The sequence below is a fragment of the Melospiza melodia genome, chromosome 13, assembly GCF_035770615.1.
Source record: "Melospiza melodia melodia isolate bMelMel2 chromosome 13, bMelMel2.pri, whole genome shotgun sequence".
NCBI classification, from domain to species: Eukaryota; Metazoa; Chordata; class Aves; order Passeriformes; family Passerellidae; genus Melospiza; species Melospiza melodia.
Window position 1 is genome coordinate 3,800,821 of NC_086206.1, and position 20,618 is coordinate 3,821,438.

A 20,618-nucleotide genomic window follows, 5' to 3' on the forward strand; every position below is an offset into this window, starting at 1 on the left:
TAATCATTTTATTGTTGGTAATAAATGGGAAGATTTTAATGTGTGACACTTCAGTGTGCAAATGCCTGGTGTGGGTGAGGGGGCTGCTTTTCCAAGGCCTGTCCCTGTTTCAGGATGATGAGTGGTACGAACAAGCCACAGATGTCCGATCCCAGCTGAAGTTCTTCGAGCAGTTGGAGCGTTTGGAAAAGCAAAGGAAAGATGAACAAGAGAGGGAAATTCTGCTGAAGGCTGCCAAGGTATCATTTTCACTGTTTTTTATCTACTTAACAATCCACAGCATTCAAACAATGATTTAATTTTGTGATGTGTGTTTCCTAAGCACATTTTGTTACAGTGAGGAAGGGGCTGTTGGTGTGACACCACACCTTGAACTGATGGTCAGGCTCTGCTCTGTGCTGACTCCAGATCCCCCTGCCTGGAATGCCTCTGGTTTCTCCACATACAGCCCCAAATCTGATGAGTTCTTGGGAACACAGGAGACAGTGGCTAACACTTTAAAATAATTCTGTGAAATGATTTTTACAATTGCCTTTGAAATTTAATAGGTGCCAAGGGTTTCTGTGCCACTGGAGAATCATAGCTTACACTTCTGGTCTTTAAACAAATTCAGTAAATTCTGATTAATATTTTAGAGGCTTTTTACTTTCTACTACTTAAGTTTTTAGACTTTGTTTTGAAACAGTTTCATTCATTTGTTGATTTAAATGTGTTCCAGTCACTTCTCTGTAACTGCAGTTTTTTTTTTGAGCCATGCCTCTCTTCAGGTAACTGCAAATTCTCAGGGCTTGTTCCTTTGTAACTTTAATTCCAGAGACTTTGTGTTGATAGGTGCAACAGAACAAACTCAGATGATGTTGTTGCAAGAGCACATAGGTATAGATAAGTCTCTGTAAATTTAATCATGTATATCATATCTAACTGCAAATAAGTTCGTCCCTTAGTTATCCCATTTTAAATAGTATTTGAATCTTCATTGAGTTATTTATTGTATATTCTGAAGACAATCCATGTTTAATTGTAACACAGCCTCCTGATTTTATGCCAATAAAGTTCTCAAGTCGAGAGATTAAAAATAAAAAACAACCCAAACCTTGCTTATTTAGAAATCTATTTCTTAGTTAGGCTACTTTAATCTGTTCTGTTTGTACTCTTAATTTATAATTGTTCACATTATTAAATATTCCACAAATTTTTACCCAACATAAATACTCTTTAAAAGTCTTTATAAAAATGTACTTGTTGTTTTCATTCTTAATTCTTATTTATTAAAAATGCATAAATGATTATTTATTTTTTATCCTGTTTTCTCCAGTCAGCGACTGCATCTTGGTGAATCATTTTCTGTGTATCCTGCTGCTTGTTAGTTACATTGATTGGTTTTTTTAATGGACATTGAGAAAAATGCAGTAGCTTAAATCCTTAGTTCAGTTTCCCTGACTGCACAGAGCCTTATGCAGGCTGGACCTCCTGGTGTTCAATCCAGCCTGAATTCCTTCATGAATTGATATTTTGTTTCTTGGACAGGTTTTTTTGGTTTTGTTGTGGTCTTGGATAATATAAAGTCTTGTGAAGTCTAAATTTAGGAAATAAATACACAATCATCAAGTTTGATTCCTATAAAATATAGGAAGAGCAAATTTAAGAATTCTGCAACAAAAAGTAAAAGAATACCCTTATTTATTTGAAAAAAAATTACCTTCATGAAATTATTGAATGCATACTTCATCTTGATAACCAGGAGACAGCTTGGAAGAAATATCTGAAGGTGAAAAATAAATGAAGGTGTTAAAAATCCAAAACCAAAGCACAGAGTAGCCATCAGCAGTGCTGATTTATCAGTATTAGTATTTAGAGAGGGCAGTGGAAGACACTGTGGACCCCTTGGAAGGTGCTTATGAAATGTTGTGATTTAAAAAATAAAGTAAGAGCTGAGCTTGCTGTGTTTAGCTGGTGTTCCCCAGTCTGCTCTGATGGATGGGTGAACCAGTGCAAGGCTTATGTAGGACATAGTTTGGTAAAATATGGTCAGATTACAATTTTTTATTCTAAATAATATATTTTCCATTATTTCCTTAGATTCTGTGGTGCTGCTCAAATGCAAAAGCACCTGTACATGAACAGTGATGGTTGTTGAGATCTTTGTTCTGAATTCCTGTGTACTGATTCCTTAGCCAGGAGTTTGGTTATTTCTGTTTTTTCTGAACATTCCTTGTTGTGTGAGGAGATCTCAGCCCCTGTGGGAGGATGCAGGCATTGCAGTGACACAGGGATGGAATGGCCACAGTGCCACCCTGCCCAGCTCCTGCTGGAGTGACACCAGCAGCACCCACTGGTGTCTGTGTCTGTGGCCTGGTGACATTTGTGTCTGCACAGGGGGAAATGTTCAGCTGCCTCTGGGGGCTCAAACACCCACCCTGTTCCCCAGCCACAGCACCTCTGGCACCTTCAGAAGCTCTCTTGAAAATATAAAAAACTTGGGCATTTAAAGTGAAATTTCTGTTTTTCTTCCTACAGATGCTTAAATCTAAAAATCATATTTATTTATAACTGCAACTTCTTAATGTGCCTTTTAGAGCCTTTTTATCTTGGAAGTGTTTTGACAGGTTATTGTGCAACATGTTTTTAAGGTTGCTCTGCAGAACCATTTTAGTGACAGTTTCAAAGCTTCCTGCTGGTGGTACCTCATCTACTGTCTCATATGGAAGAGCATGAAAAGGTTGAACTTGCACAGTGAAAATTCTTTTTTAGTTATTTACACTTTGGAGTTTTGTTAGCAGCCAAAGTCCAGGTTTTGATGAAGAATAAGACAGTGAAGGAAAAGTTTTGGGCATTGAAGAAGATGGGGTTAAATAATCTACTTTGTAACGGGATAATCAATGGAGAAGATAATGAAAAATGAAGGAATAGGTAAATCAAAGAGGAGGCAGCATGAGTCTTTGAGAAGCCTTAAAACTGATCTGGTAATTCAGCATTGCAGTTCAGTAAGGGGTATGAAAAAAAAAGGTAAATGATGGCCAAAGAAAGTGTCAGGTTTCAGGTTTTTGTTGTTTTGGGTGATGGGTGGGTTTCTTTAGAAGGATAAAAGAAAATATTTGGCACAAGTGTTCTGGTTGATCTGCAACCATAATTTCAGTTGGTACAGTAGGAAATTATTGCAAAATTTGTAAGCACTCAGATGGGCTTGGTTTTGCTTCAGGAAATGTTTTTGGAAAAAGGAGAGAGATCAAATCAGATGAGAAGGTAGAAGGAAAACAAAGTTAGATTTCAAAAAAAAATTTTGACATTCTTAGAAAAGTGACTAAAGTTAAAATTAGCTGTGGTGCTACAGGAGTGTCTGAAACCAAACAGCAATGTTATTTAGCTTGCTAAATGAGGGAATTTTACAAGATCTTATGTCCCATGCCTGGGAAATACTTGAGAAATAGAAGCTTAATATCACAAGCTGAGAAGCATTGTGAGTGATGTTCTCATTCCAGAGGGATATTCTGGAGGAAGACAATCTTGACAGGAAAGGAAAAATCATGATGTGCTGTAGTAGCAATGCAACATACAATTAAGAATCTGAAAATTGAAAGTACTACTGCCAGAATGGCCTCCTGCACCTCAGGGAACCTGCACCATAATCCACAACATTCCATAACCTTCCACAACGCTTCAGTGTCCCACAACATTCTGAAATATTCCACAGCATTCCCATACCAGCCTTGAACGCGTGGCCCAAAGCTTTTCTCTAATTTACTTCCTAGTGACTATTTTTATTATAGAAGTGTTAAAAGGTCCCCAGACTGTGAGGTCCAGGCACCTCCTGCTTTTGGAGGAGCTCCTTTCTCAAGTGCCAGGAAATGTGAAGTGTCAGAAGGAGGAGCTGTCAGGGAGGGACTGAGCTGCCTGGGGGTGTCACTGCTTTTGGGTTTCCTTCCTGAAATGAGCATCACAGGTGGGGAAGAAAATGTCACAAGGAGGGCCCATCCTGTGTGTGAACACATCTCTAGAGCACAGTCCCCTTTAAGGAGGTATTTGGGAGAGTCACCTCTTGGCCCTGGTGTGTTCTGCCAGTGAGAGCCACTGGCTGTTGTTGCCAGTGTGTGCAGGGCCAGACATCCTCTCCGGGCCTTGGGCATGGCACAGGCAGCTGAGGGGAGTCTCAAGGCTGCAGAAAGGTCAAAAGCCAGACTAAAATCACTTGAGGAATTTACCTTTGCATTTGACATGGTGTGTCTCGTGCAGATTTAAAAAAAAAAAACAAACCTAAATAACAAACCAACAAAAAAACAAACCCAACCCAAACCCAACAAAGCACTGGTCTTATTATAGTAAATCTGGGTTCTTGCTGCTTTCAGAGCTATTTCCAAAATCTGAAAGATGCAGGTGGTGTCTGTCAAGTTGAATGAAGTTCTGCTTCTGGGCTAATAATGGAAATATTTCTGGCAGTAGAAGGAGTAAAGGCTGTAGCTGATTTGTTGTTTTGTTGGTTTTATTTCTGAATTTTTTTTTGGAGAGAGTGGTGACAGTAAGGAGTTACAGCTTGGGCTTGTCCTGGCTGTCAGAAAATGAATGAATCAAACTTCTATGTTATAATCTATGATAAAGTGGATCACATTAAAATTAGTGTGTTAATTGATCTGCTCAAACTGGCTGAATGCCTGTGTATTTTATTAGAAAATAATGCTGAAATTTAATTTCCAATATATGCATTCAATTAGTCTATTATTTTGAGTGTTATGTATTAGTAGCACAAGTCTGTCAAGTTCTGGGATCTTAACTACAACTATCATAAGAGTAAGATGTGTTCTGTAAAAAGAAAATTTACATAAGTAAATGGAAAATTATGTTTAGAATTGTTTATAAAATTAATTAGCATTTATGGATGATTGGGTAGTACTATAGACTGAAGGGGTATTTTATGGAGAGCTCACTGAGATTTGGTGCTGCAGATTCCCTTCCACCCTGTGCTGTGATGGCTGGGAGGGGCTGTCCTTGAGCCTGAGTTCAGGCATTCCATTTCATCCTTCCCCTTCCTGAGAGCAGTGATTCCCTGTCCCTGAGTTCAGGCATTCCATTTCATCCTTCTCCTTCCTGAGAGCAGTGATTCCCTTTCCCTGAGTTCAGGCATTCCATTTCATCCTTCCTGAGAGCAGCGATTCCCTGTCCCTGAGTTCAGGCATTCCATTTCATCCTTCCCTTTCCTGAGAGCAGTGATTCCCTGTCCCTGAGTTCAGGCATTCCATTTCGTCCTTCCCTTTCCTGAGAGCAGTGATTCCCTGTCCCTGAGTTCAGGCATTCCATTTCATCCTTCCCCTTCCTGAGAGCAGTGATTCCCTTTCCCTGAGTTCAGGCATTCCATTTCATCCTTCCTGAGAGCAGTGATTCCCTGTCCCTGAGTTCAGGCATTCCATTTCGTCCTTCCCTTTCCTGAGAGCAGTGATTCCCTTTCCCTGAGTTCAGGCATTCCATTTCATCCTTCCCCTTCCTGAGAGCAGTGATTCCCTTTCCCTGAGTTCAGGCATTCCATTTCATCCTTCCTGAGAGCAGCGATTCCCTGTCCCTGAGTTCAGGCATTCCATTTCATCCTTCCTGAGAGCAGTGATTCCCTGTCCCTGAGTTCAGGCATTCCATTTCATCCTTCCCTTTCCTGAGAGCAGTGATTCCCTGTCCCTGAGTTCAGGCATTCCATTTCATCCTTCCCCTTCCTGAGAGCAGTGATTCAGTGCAGCTCCTGCCTTCCTGAGCACTTGGAGCTCACTTCTGATGGGAGCAGAGCAAAATGGCAATTATTGTGTTGAGATAATTTCTGAATTTTTAGGAATTTGTTACTGCAATTTTAATGATTTTAATATAAATCATTTTTCAGACCTGTGCTTCTGCATTCCACCTCACCATGGTCGTAACACTGAGCAGAGTTTTACCCTCAGCTATGATGCTTTTAACTTTCACTTTTTATTAACAAAGCTAACGTGAAAGCAAAGTGTTTCATGTTGCCAATTTAATTTCTTTAATTAAAAGTGAAAGTTATAAGCTGGTACAGCCGTGGGTGAAGTTCTAATGTCATCAATGGGGAAGAATAGGTATAAAATTGAAACTGTTGGCACAGCAGTGGCTCTTGATAGCACAGCACCTGCAGTTGTGACTCTCTCATTATTTCATGCAAAAAGATGAATTTGAGGCATTCAAGACCCCCAGTGTAAATATTGGTCAGGGGCAGTAGAGCTGCAAGTGCCTTAGTTGGGATCAGATGTAGCCAAATGCAGGGGAGAGCCTGTGAGGCATTTCCCAGCACAGGTGTAACAAGCTGAGACTTTAAAGTGCTTACAAATCTAAACAGAACACTTAATTTTGTTAGTGGATCAAAAATTTAGCAACACTGCAGCTTTGTCATTAATAATCAAGCAAAGTATTGAATAATTATGGTAATGAAACATATCAGGAGTACTTTTAGTCTGTCCATCTGCATAGATGCAGAGTGTGCTCCAATTAAAAAAAATATTGGGCATGTTTATAATTATGGTGGGGTATAAACATCCTTATAATTTTAAAAACACTGTTGCTTTCTGGTTTAAGACAATTCTGTGAAATCTGAAATCCCCTTAAAACTACACTGTTCCATGTGTAATTATTGTCTCTTTTGTGGCCTCCTGCTTTAACACAAGGCAGGGGAAGAGCTGAGGTTTGGAACATTAGGGAGTTTGGTAACATGCAAATGAAGCCCCTTATTTCTGTTGTTTTGAATACACACATTTAACATACTCTGCTTTTCATACTTTGGAAGTCCAATATTTCCATAGACATAATGTGATCTATGCAGTTTTCAGTTTCCAGATCAAGAACTCTCTAACACAAAGCATTTGGTTCTTCACAATTAAAATATCAGGTTGTCTGGTCTAATAAAATAGCTGGTTTGGGAGAAATGTTAACAAACCTGGTTTGCTGAATACATTCTCAGGAGGAGACAGCATTTAATATATTTAGAAGTATGTTATCTGCTTAGGATCAGTCCTGGGTTTCTCTAAAATTACTATGGGAAGCTTGCTTGCTTTTAAAGGTGTTTATTCATCAACAGGAATAAATATTATGTAAATGCAGCCTGCTGTATTTACAGATCTAGACATGATGAACAGGGAGGGGAAGGCAAAGGAATTGTGATAAAGTCCTTGAAAGTTTTTCATTTGGTGGGTTCTCTGATCAGTGGGTGTTTCTAGAGTTTTAGAGGAAGGAGACATTGGTGCATTAAAAGATTTTGGAAAAGAATCTTTCACAGAACAGGTGAAGTGCTGCATATTAAGATTTGGATGTTAGAGATAAAAGAGAAAGGAAGAGAAAACCCAAAATATGAATTAACTGGAAGAAAAAAGTTAAACTGCCATTTAAAAAAAGCTAGGAATGATTAGTCAGTAGCTTGACAAAAGTAAGTGTAAAAAAGTGCAATAATTGCTTGGTGATGTTGACATGTAGACAAAGCACTACAAGAGCTGAGCAGCAGCAAAATTGTGCAAACTCTTCAGAGGAAGGGAGAGATGTTCACGTGTGGAATGGAGTGTAAAGGGAATCCAGTGACATTTCTAAAGCTCATTTAGGCACCTCTCTTAAGCTTGACATTTGCATTTGCTTATATTTGCTTTAATCCATGTTGCATGAGCATTGGTGAAGTCTTTTATAATTTACATTAGATCATAAAGTGAAGAATTAATGAGATAGTTGATGTTTCTACTTGTCCTTTAATACATTTTAGCCTCTGTATGCTGATGATTTTATTTCTAAAGCTTACTGGCATGGTAACCAGCAGGAAAGTATTTTAGTCTTACAAATCTGCTTTTAAAAAATCTGTTAAAATTTATCTGAACACAAAAGAGTTAAATTCCTTAATTATTTTAGTAGTAGTGATACATCCTGTGTAAAGTTGGAATTCTGCTTGTTTGAAACAAGAACTAGCCTGGATTCTTTGGAAAAGCTCATTGGCATGGATTCAGGCAATAATTAGAAAATCATTGCATTATTCTAAATGTAAAAATAGTTCTATCTTCACCTTCAATCTGGGTTATATATTAAACTTCACCTGGTATTTTAGATCTTCATTTTTGGAACAAGATTGCTGTGTTTAATATTGTTCAGGAGCTGAGTACCTGCTTTCACCTCTGCAATAATTTTTATCATATATTTACTGTGAACAAGCTGGGGGTTTACAGAGAGCAGGTGATTTGCTTTTGCATGTTGAGATTATCCTGAACTCCAGATCTGCTCTTATTTGGTCAGTTTCTGGGGAAGAAAGAAAAAGCCCCAACTTTTAAATGTGTTCTTTACTCTGTAGAGTTTTTCCTTCACTTATGGAGCTCAGGAAATTGCAAAGTTACTTTGCATCTCCTGCTTTAATTTTTCTTACCCTGTCCCCAAACACTACATACTTCTGGTGTGTTTTCCAGGATTCTGTCATTTCCTTGTAGAAAGTTAGTAACAATATTAGAAGTCTTAGCTGGATTCTCTCAGGACACTCTGCTTCCTCCTGAAGCTGCTGTGCTTTCAACTTGTGCTTTGCATTTGGCAAATTCTCAGCTTCATACAGGAGTGTAACAGTACTTTGTGTTTCTGTGCTGCTTTCACTGTGAGGCTCACAAAGCAATAGAAGTTCATTGTACATTTATAAATTTATCATCAAAACCCATGAAAGGGCTAAATATGCTTTTCCATACATCATGCTGGAGAAACTGAGGCTCCAACAATTGAATTGTTCTTGCAAAATGCCAGCAAGGACCTTGTTCAGCTCAGTGCATGAATACTGACCTGAGCCCATCTCCTGGAGAAGCAGCTCACTGACTGGCCTTTGTTACTTTGGTTTTTAACCCAAGAGGTATAAATATAATCAAGTTCTTACTAATTGCTGTGTTGATTAGGAGCCCAGCTCTCTGGCAGACCCACATATTTCATTGAATACCCTTTTGCCCTTCGAACATTAACTAGGTTACAGTATCTAAGTTTTTATTTTTGGGGTTTCTTCTTTGGTTGGCACAAGTCAGATTTGGTCATTGGCCACCTCAGATCTCAATTTGGGATTCAGTTGCTGCAGACACTGCCCTGTCCAAGAACCTCCTATGCCAACAGACACAAAAGCATTGCAGATGTTGTTGGAAGGTGAAGCTGATGTGCACACTGGAAGAGTTCAGCACATCTAAAAATCTCATTATTGTTTAATGTCACCCTGTGTTATCAGTACTGTGTTTTATAGGTGTGCTATATTAGCTGGAAAAAACAATCCCATTTCAAACAAAACCAACCAAACCCACAAAACTGACAAGAGAAAGGATACAGAATTCTGTGCCAGATCAAGCCAAGGCACTCTCCAGGTGTAGCAAAAACAGTGCAAGCCCTTAAAACCGATCTCCCTTTGGTTTTCTTAATGGATTTTTGAATTCTGACCAGAATATGGTATGAAAAATTTAAACACTGGGAAAAAATCTGAGAATATATAACTTTGCAATCAAATATTCTTTCAAGTTTCTGCCTTCAGCATAGCAACAAGCAGGGAACAACAGATAGGAGAGGGCACAGACACTCCTTTCGGAGTTGTGTAAATGATTCCACTTTGAATCTCAAAGAAATACTGAAGCAGAACTACAATATCTCTCAGGTATCAAGAACAACAGTTTTCCATGGATGTCACAAGTTTTTTTGGAGCTTCTTGTAACTTTTAATGCAACATCTGCTGAATGCTGACCTATCACACATTTATAAAAGTATAATGTGTTTATTATCTGCCTCTTGAGTTTTGAATTCCATCAGTCTGAGATGTGTAGTGAGCACAAATATGAATTTAATGGTTTTTTAACATGTGGTTATAAAATACTCTGTGTCTAAAGAAATGTTACAGGTTGTTATTGTGATTAAATGATCTGCTTTTAGAGCTGTTCCTGGTTTTGAAGGAAAATACAAAAGTTGTCATTTAGCAATATTTATCCAGTTTTAATATTGACAACATTAATATTATTAGTAGTGCATGAATGGGTTTAACAGAATGTATTTCTATGCTGTACTCAAAGCAAACTCATATGGAATAGTAATATCTTTATTATAAAGATTTACCTTTGCAACGGTTTTCTTCATGTTCTCTACCAACAGCTAAACACAAGCTTGGTTGTAAACAGTAAATTTTAAAATATGTGATTGTAAGGACCTAAATTTAAAAGTTTGGATAATGGAAAGTGTGTAACTTCTTCTCTTGGATGCTTGAATCTGTTAATATTAAATAATTGAAATCTAAACCTGTATGGAAACTTTCACATTGACAAAAGCATGGTTGGGTTGGGTTTTTCTGGTTTTGGTTTGGGTTTTTGTTGTTTTTTGTTGGGGATTCTTTTGGGGTTTTTTGGGGGCTTTTTGGTGTTGTTTGGTTTTTTTGGGTTTTTTTTTTTTTTTTTTTTTTGTTTTTTTTTTTTTTTTTTTTTTTTTTTTGTTTTTTTGTTTTCTTTTATTTTTGTGGTTTGGTTTGGTTTTGGGGTCTTTTTGGTTTTTTTTTTTTTTTTTTTTTTTGTTGTTTGGTTTGTTTTGGTGTTTTTTCAATTCAAATCTTGACTCTGTTTCATTTACCACTGAGCATTTAACCTCATTTTGGGTGAGCTCATGGGTTTGAAATTGCACCTCTGTCAATTTAAGTGTCCCGTGTTTGATACCTTGTATCCTGTTTCTATTTCTTTGCTATTTTTTTAACTTACTGCAACAGATGAGGGGTTCTTAAACCATCTGTTAACCTTTTTTCCCCATTTTTTTTAAACATGTAGAGTCGCTCAAGGCAAGAAGACCCAGAGCAAGCTAGACTGAAACAAAAAGCAAAGGAGGTAAGCAGAGCTAGAGATCATTACACTTGACATTTCAAGGCTTGAACATATTAATTTTTTATGCCTTGCTACTTGTATATCGTTAATAAAAATCTGACTAAAAACTTTTTAGGATGTATTTGTTGCTTCGCCTTTGATCTTAATGTTTGCAAACTAATACATTAATACATGTGAAGCCTAAGGAGATTTTATAAGAGAATATTTCCATACATTACATTTTCATTTCCATTTTAGGTAGCTGTAGCTTTTGTTGGGTTGTTGATGACAGCAGCTCTAGATTTTGGTGGAAAATATATGCCTTTGTCTTTTTGTAAAATGTCGCTTTCTTAGAAATGTGCTGCTTAACCATTTTGTTCTGGTAACATTCTTTCAAGTAATGTAATTGCCAATCATTTTCTCTATCCTGTGATTCAGTGGACTGTTTACTCATTTGTCTAAATTACAATAATCTAAAAAATATCAAATAATTTCCCATGGAGCTGTGATGTGTTACTCTAAGAATACCTTAATTTGCTGTAAATGAGTGAGTGTCCTTTGCTTAAGGCATCTCATGCCTTAGGATTGGGTTGTAACTTAAATCAATTAGAAAGATTAAAATATCCATCAGTTGAAAGCAATTTCAGCAAAATGATGCCATTCTTTTTAGCCAGCTTGTTTGGATATACACATTAACAGGTAATAATTATGCACTGGAAGATAAGATACATAGAAAAATGCTTATAGCAAGTCCTTTTGTATTGACCTGTTCTTCCTGTTTTGTTTCCCTATTGGCAGTATTCTGGAGTTCCGTTAGCTACACAGATTTTATGTATGTAACAGTCAAAAAAATCCAAATGCATGGATGAGTTTTATTTGTCTTCATTTCATTCTGCGATTATGTAGTAAGACTTGCTGAAATGAGTTCTTGTAAACATTAGACCAGGCCTTAGTGTTTCCAGAGTTGGATTTGTCAAGCAAGTATTGAAATGAAATAGAGTAATCAAATTATTTGGCAGGAAAAGAGGCAGGATTTTAATACTACTTGGGTCTTGTAGGCACCAGTGTATGCAGAGGAAGAATGAGATTTCTGAGAGCAATTGGCGGCAGCAGAAGGGCTGTTGAGCTGAGAGCTGAAGGTGCCGTGCTGCTGGAAGTGAGCAGCGCTGGGATGAAATGCACTGCTGCTGCATCAGTGTTGGCTTTCCTGGGCATTCTTTCCCGGGCATTGCAAACTCGAGGAGGTGGAAGTGAAAGGCAGGGCCAGTAGGGCGGTGAGGCAGAGCTCAGGGTGGAGCCGCTGTGGGGGAGCCCGACGCGGGGCTGGCGGGGCGCGGCCGGGCCGGGCGGCTCTGAGGGTGCGCGGGGCGAGGCCTGCGCGGGGCCCCTCTTCGGGGGAGCCATGGGAGGGGCTTGGAGCACAGCAGGCTGTGGGTGCAGTGCTGGCTGTGACGGGGCACTGCAGGAGCTCCTCAGAGGGGCTGCGGGCACACCGGGCTGTGGGTTCACTGCTGGCTTTGGGTGCTGCAGGAGCTCCTCAGAGGGGCTGCGGGCACACCGGGCTGTGGTTGGAGTCCTGGCTTTGTCTGGGCGCTGCAGAAAGAGCTCCTCAGGGAGGCTTCGGGCACATGAAGCTGTGGGTGCCCCTCTGGCTTTGTCTGGGCGCTGCAGGAGCTTCTCAGTGCTTGGGGCACACCGGGCTGTGGGTTCACTGCTGGCTGTGTCTGGGCACTGCAGGAGCTCCTCAGTGCTTGGGGCATACTGGGCTGTGGGTGCTGCTCTGGAGAGGGAGCTCCATGTCACCATGATAATTTCTGAAAAATCCTTTCACCAGGATTTCTTCTCCTGGGAAGCTACACCTTCTCCCTGTTTTGCTGCTTTGGAATGAGATTGTTTACCCAGCATGTGAATTGTTTTAATTTAATGACCAATCGTGGTCCAACTGCTCTGAGGAGTCACATGTTTTTCTTTATTATTCTTGTGAAGCCTTCTGATGTATCCTTTCTCTTTCTATAGTTTAGTTTTAGTATGGCCTTCTTTTAATAGAATATAATACCATAAAATAATAAATCTGCCTTCTGAGACAAATTCTCATCTCTCACCTCATCCTGAGGACCCTCACAAACACCGCGGCTCCTCAGAGGGGCTTTGGGCACACTGGGCTGTGGGTGCAGCTCTGGCTGTGTCTGGGCCCTGCAGAAGGAGCTCCTTAGTGCTTTGGGCACACTGGGCTGTGGGTGCAGCTCTGGCTTTGGGTGCTGCAGGAGCTCCTCACAGGAGTTTTGGGCACACTGGGCTGTGGGTGCAGCTCTGGCTCTGTCTGGGCCCTGCAGAAGGAGCTCCTCAGCCTGGCTGCTGCAGCCTCTGCCCTCAGAGCTGGCCCTGCCTGCTCACAGAAGTGCATCATCTGCTGGCACCACTGAAGGGAATTTCATTCTGCATGTTTGAAACCATAAGAAACGTCTCTGGTTTTAGTAATCTAAAGCTCCAGAAATTTTCACTTAAAATATTAAAATTTAGTTAGCAAAAACATTTTCTTTTGCAAAGGGGAGTGTGGCATGGTATTGGCAGGATGTTGTTTTAAGATTGTTCATTTTTTTTTCTGCACTGGTTACTGGATATATCGTGACGTCTTAAATTATTGGCACTGCCAAAATAAAAAAAATAACTCATTTTATAGTATAAAAGGTTGACCAGAAAAACTGTCTTGGGCATGGCTTTGTCATTTAAAATTAAAAGTTTAGAATAATGCCAACAAAAATGTAAAAGATTTCAAAACTTAGCTGCCAGCTGGGCTACTCTTACATGTGCTTATGACCCATAACTCAGAGAGAAATTGTGTTTCTTCCAAAGCTGATGAATAGAATACTGACAGCTTCAATAATAAGCTAGATTGTAGACTGTGGTTCCATGATTTCTGTCTTGAATATTGCCTGAAGACCTTTGTTGCACAGATATTCTTGTGGCCTATAGTGAAGTGGTGTTAGGTAGTGTTTTAAAAACCAGAGAGGGCACCCAAGAAACCTGCAGCTCTTCTAGCTTGTATTATTTGTTTAATGATATGATTGCCAGATATCTTGTTTTTTAATCCCAGCAAAACAACTGATTGTTGTTTTATTAATAACGATAAAAATTATTATTATGTTCTGAAAATGGGTAATGGCTCAGGCTTTAATCAGGTTGAACAGTAACACTACTGACAGAATTCAGAGAGAGAAAGTAAAGTACCTAAAGAAGTAATTTGAAGTCTTAAAGTCTTAAATCTTTCCTTAAAAGTAAAAAAACCCCACAACATTAAAAACACCAAAGGAACTCTGGAAAACGCTGTCTTTGAATGCAAAATAAAGGTACCAATAGAAGGATAATAGGATGAAGAGGAAAGAAAGAAAACTAGGAAAGGCTATTTGTTCCAAAACATTCTCCTTCATGGATATTTTGGAGTCTTCATTCTGTAACACTCTGTTTTTCTTCCTAATTTAAGAAGAAAAAAAGATTAGCTCAGTTTCTTTCACAGAACATCTACCAGTTGAAAGATTCCTTCTTGCTTCTTCAGTGTCATAAAGACAGTGTAAGTGGAATCCTTTGAACACATTTTAAAATTAATTTGATTAGGTCCAGATTATATTTTTTCCCTGTAATTCCATCTTGATCCATTTATTAGCCATTCTTCAAACCACTCTGCATATTGTTTAAACCAAATTGGCATAAATAGGGTTTAAACTGTATTTAAATACTTACCCAAATGAAGGGAAACCCATCTCCATGGTGCCTTTTTGCAGAGACAAGACATAACCCACAGGTTTCATTCACAGCCAGACCTGCACTGATTTAGTTAAGGCAGTGCAAACCCACTCTGATTTCAGTTTGAGTGACTTATTTTGCTTTATATTAACCTGTTTCAAGTGGATTTGAGTGAAAGCAGTAGCAAAATGTGCCCATGGAGGATTATCTTGCTCAGAACTCTCCATTTGCTTTCACACTTCTAAACTGTTGCAGCCTTTTGCAGTGGACAGCCTGTGATTGTTTCAATGGTAAACCTATTTAATAAACTATTGAAAAAATTTTCCATTGAGACTATTTCAGGGAAAAATGAATTTCAGCTATTGCTTTGTTGCATTGCTTTGTAGCAAATTCTGATATGTCTGACTTGGTACAACTTAATGTAAGGAATAGCATCATTTGTGAACAGTGTCTGTTTTGTTGGAAATGATATAACTTTCCTAATTATTTTTTTCTAATTAATGGTTTTAATTAACTTTTAAATTAATTGTTGAAATCAATAATAAGCAGGGTATTGATAATAAGCAGTGGAGTTTTCCATTTTAGCCAACACATAGTTAAGATTTTGCAGACTGCTGTTGTTGAAGAGTGATTAGAAAGTCACTGAAACTAAGTTTTTCTAAACTAACTCTGATAAGCTTCAATGAATAAAGCATGACTAAAGCTTTTAAAGTCAAGTTTTAGGAAATACACTGATTTATGTGGTCTGGAAGTCACAAATGTAAGTTGAAGAATTATGAGTTCTCTAATTTCCTTAAAAAGCTTCATTAAATAGAACATAAAAGAAACCATATAGCTGATAGCAGGCACAGATCAAGATTAGGAATATCTAGTTAACACCTAGTAATTAATGATAGAGATGATTTAAAGGAAAGGCAGGGAGGGTAAGATCCTTAACATCCATCCATCCATCCATCCATCCATCCATCCATCCATCCATCCATCCATCCATCCATCCATCCATCCATCCATCCGGGATATTCTGCATATCAGGGTGTGTTGCCTAAAAATGTTTTAATTTAAAAGTAGCTGAGGTTGATCCTGAAAGATGAGCTTGGTTCAAATTTTTGTGTCCTCACCAACCAAGAATATAGCACAACAGTGAACAAACCAGACCCCACAAATGTCTGGGCCTGTGTGCAGGGTTGGATAGCCCCCAGTGGGATCTGTTCTCAGATGTGCCCATCAGCCATGCAGGGGAGGTCTCTGAGCTGTTGGTGTTCATGCCAGAACCTTCAGATGCAGCCCTGTGTGTGCCCCTGCCAGCAGAGCTGGCCCAGCTGCCCAGGGCTGGCTGGGTCCTTTGTGGTCCCCTGGCCAGGAGCTCTGGGAGTGCTCAGGTGCTGCAGGAGCACAGCAGGCAGAGAAAGGCTGTTCCACTGTGGGACCCACTGCCCTGGGTGCTGCCATCCCCCATCTGCAGTGTCCTCTGGAGCACGAGCCTTGCTGGGCTGAGGCTTAGGCTTGGACTTGAATCCTTTTCTGAGTTCTGTGCACTAAAATATGGGTGCTGTTAGCAGGGGGAGTTGTAGAAAAAGCTATAGGATCCTTCTCTTCAGAATAATGAAATATGTACCTCTTATGATGTGTATGTTATGTGGTTCTACCATTGCCTTAGAGGCTTTAAATCCCCCAGAACTTAACTTGTAGCAGAATTACTGAAACTCCAGCATTGTATACTTAGTGACTACAATAGGAAAACAGTTGTAAATAAGTTCTTGTCACCACACTAATACTTATGTATCAACTCAGGAGGAGTGATTTCTTTTAAAATATTTAAATGATAGTTTACCACAGTTATCATAATTACTGAAAATAAAAAGCAAATTAAAAGGATTTTGCTTTGTTTGGCAAGTTCATTTATTCACCTTTTCAGCAAAGCCCAAGTCCTTAAATATTTTACTGCTGAAGCAGTGTCTCAGTGATGAGAAGTCTAAGTTTTCTATTTTATCATGCCTGACATAAAAATATTGATCCAAAAGCAACAATCTTATCTTAAATTGCTTTCTTCTAACACACTTCATTGAGAAGTGGGGCACTTGAACGGGAAATTTAAGTTAAATTTCCATGCAGCTCTCTAACCCATCTGTATGTCAGTAAGTGGAAAGAAGGAAAAGCTGTAAATGTGATACCTGAAATAATGATGAAGCAATGTTTAAGCAACACTGATTCCTCAGAACAGAGTTATTTCATGAATAGTTTTCTGCATCACGTTACCAATGCTGCAGCTGTGGTGCAGAAGGAGTGCAAGCATTTTTGTCAATATGTATAGAAAGTCAGGTAACAGTCACTTTTTTATACTTTCCCTGTACCACAGGTCTGTTTGTACCCAGAAAAATGCTTTGACCATTCCCATCTGGCTTAAGCTGGATTTGGCTTCAGAGTACAAGATTTTTCTGCAGTTACAGAGTTGCTGCAATGACCTAATATGTTAGGACTAAACCTGAACCTCAGAGAGGAGTGGTCCTGTCTTATCAGTTAAAATACTCTCCTGGAAGTCCTGCTGCATTATCAAGTTTACTGCTTGTGTTAGCTGTGGTATTTTTTTCCTTTTAGCAGATATTACTTTAGATGTACAGGTTTATTATGGTAACAGTCCCAAATTCTGATGACTGAAGTTGATTATAAAACTTATAACCAGGACAAGAGGGGAATGGCAATACATTTGCATGTGCAGATGGTGCTGGGGAAACAAGACAATTTATAACCAGTAATAAGTTTATTGCATATGGATCTTGGTGTGTAAGTCTTCCAGATTTCCTGTGTTTCCAAGGATGAGGTACTGCCCTGTGATGCATTCTGGAAGTCCTGAAGAACTTTGTTCAATAGCAGTCGTACTGTTCAGCAGAACTTCTTGCATATGTCTTTGTAAAATTGAAGGTGATGACAAATCCACCCTGTTCTCCTGGACTTAGAGCAGGAGTTGTGGAAAGTTGTCTGGCTGAAGTTGAAGTGTGGTGTCACCCTTGCTGTACAGAGAGTCAGAAAGTAGATGATTGATAGAAAAATGCTGGGGGATCAGAGGAATAGCTGTGATATCTTCCAGCTGAGTCAAATTACTTATTCCAGCTTAGGTAAAATGTATATTAATTGGAGCTGAGTCAAGGGCTGGGTTTCTTTTTGTCTTCTCTCTAACCTAAGCTTGACCCATGCTTATCATATTAGTCTACCACAAATCTAAATTAAATCCAATACTGTCCAATGTAATCATTTTCTTCTACAAAACTGAGTTGGTGGCATTCTGTAGTGATGCATTATTCCAGCATACACATAGTGCCCAGCTCTCGTTCAGTTTCATGAATGCTTATTTTTCATGACTGATGAAAACTGTTGGGTTTAGCATTTTTAAAGGGAAATGCTGTTTTACTGGTAGAGGAGCTAAATACACAGCCATTTTTAAGTGACAAACTATTTCTATACCACCATCTTTATAGTATAAAGTAAGAACACTGCTTTATCTTTGTTTATACTTGCTACCTAGAAAACAAACCCTTAGAACTTGGTTTATACCAATGTGAGTGCCTTGTGTGAGAGGGATCCATGTATTGCATCCATGTTTTGCTCCTCACAAAGTTCTTTGTCACATCTGGGAGGCTTTGCAAGGGAGGTGTTGGTAAGCAGGAAAAATGAGGTTGCATAGCTTGGAGAGTAGGGGGTTATGCAAAACAAAATGGGACAGTGAGCACAGGATTGTTCAGCCTGGAGAAGGAAGCTTCAGGGTGACCTAATTGTGACCTTCCTGTACCTGGAGGAAAGATGGAGAGAGACAATTTGCAAGGGCCTGGAGCCACAGGGCAAGGGAGAATGGCTTCACACTGAGAGAGGGCAGGGGTAGATTAGACATTAGTAACAAACTCCTCCCTGTGAGGGTGGGCAGGCCCTGGCACAGGGTGCCCAGAGCAGCTGTGGCTGCCCTGGATCCCTGGCAGTGCCCAAGGCCAGGCTGGACACAGGGGCTGGAGCACCCTGGGACAGTGGAAGTGTCCCTGTCCATGGGGAGAGGATCTTTAAGTTCCCTTCCAAGCCAAACCATTCTGGGGTTCTGTGGCTGTGATAAGAGAAAGGAGCAAGAAAGCCAGCTGTCCACTCAAACATTGTTCCTTCTTTAGCTGATGTCTCACTGAGCAGTTGAAGGGTATCAACCTTCAAATTAACCCAACAGCAGTGTGATTTCCTTAGATCTTGTATGACAAGTGTATTTCTCCTGGTACAAACTCCTGCTTGAGGATTTTGCAGCTATTCATAACCAATGAAACAGTGATTTTGTTACCCTGCTACCAAAATGGTTCCCATTTAGTGCTCTGAGAATGGGGGGTGTGAAATGACTAAGACTTGTATACATCTGTAAAAGTTGGCTTTTCTTTTTGTGATTATTTCTTGTTTTCTCGTGTTTCCTAACAAAATGGTAAGTAACTGGGTACTCCTATTTTTCAAGTAAAACTAGTGAGGAAGAGTCAAGACTCATTTTCAAACTAGAGTTTAGCTCTGGTGTGAAATATATTTGGCTTGTGTTTGAACAGTTCCAGAAGAGCAGTACCTATTACCAAGTCTGCTCTACCTAGTGGATTTCATTTTTTTTAAAGCAAAAAGGTGGTAGGGAAGGAGAAAGCCATTCCCTGTTGTCTCCATCACCTTCCAGCACACACACCCTGATGGAGTCCTGCCTAACACAACAAAAGGGTGTTGAAATAAATAGCCTCTCATTACTCAGCAACAGGACTACTTAAATGTGTATTTCCAGAACTCAGGTTTAGAATGGTGAAAGCTTTTTGCAAAGAATTTTTCAGGCTGAAGGCGGCTTTGCTCTTCTGAATTTCACCAAAATAGTCCAACAGGAACTTCCTCCTGTAATATGAATTTTTTGAAGGTGGTAACAGTAAAATCTTCAGACCTTCAGCTCTCCTGTAGTTTTCCTTCCATGTCTGTAGGAATAACCAGTGCTACTACTTTTTGATTTTGGACAAGTGGACAGTGGCAGCTCCCTGTTTCTAATCCCTTTTGGATGCCTGGACAGCCAAGCTTGGTGAGAGAGAAGGGGGCTATTCTTTTCCATGTTTGTCATGTAATATTTGTGATAAGGGTGGTTTGAGTTTGCCTGTCCTGAATACTGACAGTTGCATCCATAGGTTCCAGAAGAAGCAGTGAGGAATGCATGGAATTGGTACTTCTTTTTCTGAAAGAATTTTTAAAATTTTTAAAAATCTATTTAAATATAAACACACACACACTATCTCTGTGTGTATACATATATATATATACCGGATGAGTTTGTGCAAGGGGAGAGGTCAAGACTGAATTTGCAGTTCTCCTTTTGCTTCAGTGGTATTCTGTCTAAATATGGGTCTTCCTCAGGTAGAAACAACCTTGTTCAGAACAATTTATCACACTGGCATAGACAGGGGAAAAAAGAAAAAAAGCTGTTTGGAGCAAGCTGTGAATGTGGAAAAATCACGTAACTGTTTTAACTGAGCACTGCAACAGATTTTACTTTCGTGCTAATTTGGCTGAATAACCACACTTTAGAATATGATTGCCTGTTTAATAAGTAGAGGGCAGCAAATGTCAGCTGTGTCTGCTTGTCAGGAGCTGAGGAGGTTGCTTGGACAACAACATGAATTATTATTTAGATGATTTGGCCCCTTAGTCAAGCCTGCTCTGCTCTGTAGCAGCTTGCGGGGGTGGGGGGAGGTCAAGGTGTATTTAGGCTCAAGCCTGCAGGGCAAATTTTCCCCCATCCCCTCTGTGCGCGTTGGTTTCTGATTCCAAAACAAACCTGAATGAGGGCTTTAATTCTGCTGCCGAGCTAACGTGTTTGTAAGCCCTGTTTGGCAGCCTGGAGCGCCCGAGGCAGCCACAGCTGCCAGCTTTCATCTGCCCCCGGATCCTGCGGGGCCCGCGTCACATGCGCTGCCCTCAGGGCACGGAGGCGAGCGCCCGGCTCCGTGTGCCCCTTCCTGTGAGGGGCTGGGGCTGCTCATCCCGGCTCCGTGTGCCCGTTCCTGTGAGGGGCTGGGGCTGTTCATCCCGGCTCGGTGTGCC

At 39.9% G+C, this 20,618-nt stretch overlaps 1 protein-coding gene across 1 annotated transcript in view; it reads left to right on the forward strand.

The window, feature by feature from the left end:
- LOC134424129 (transcription initiation factor TFIID subunit 4-like) overlaps positions 1-20,618 on the forward strand; it is a 154,789-nt gene that overhangs the window by 68,271 nt on the left and 65,900 nt on the right. Inside the window, exons 12-13 of the mRNA XM_063167635.1 lie at positions 114-239; positions 10,767-10,823. Coding sequence (XP_063023705.1) covers positions 114-239; positions 10,767-10,823 — 183 coding nt within the window. The remainder of the gene's footprint in view (positions 1-113; positions 240-10,766; positions 10,824-20,618) is intronic.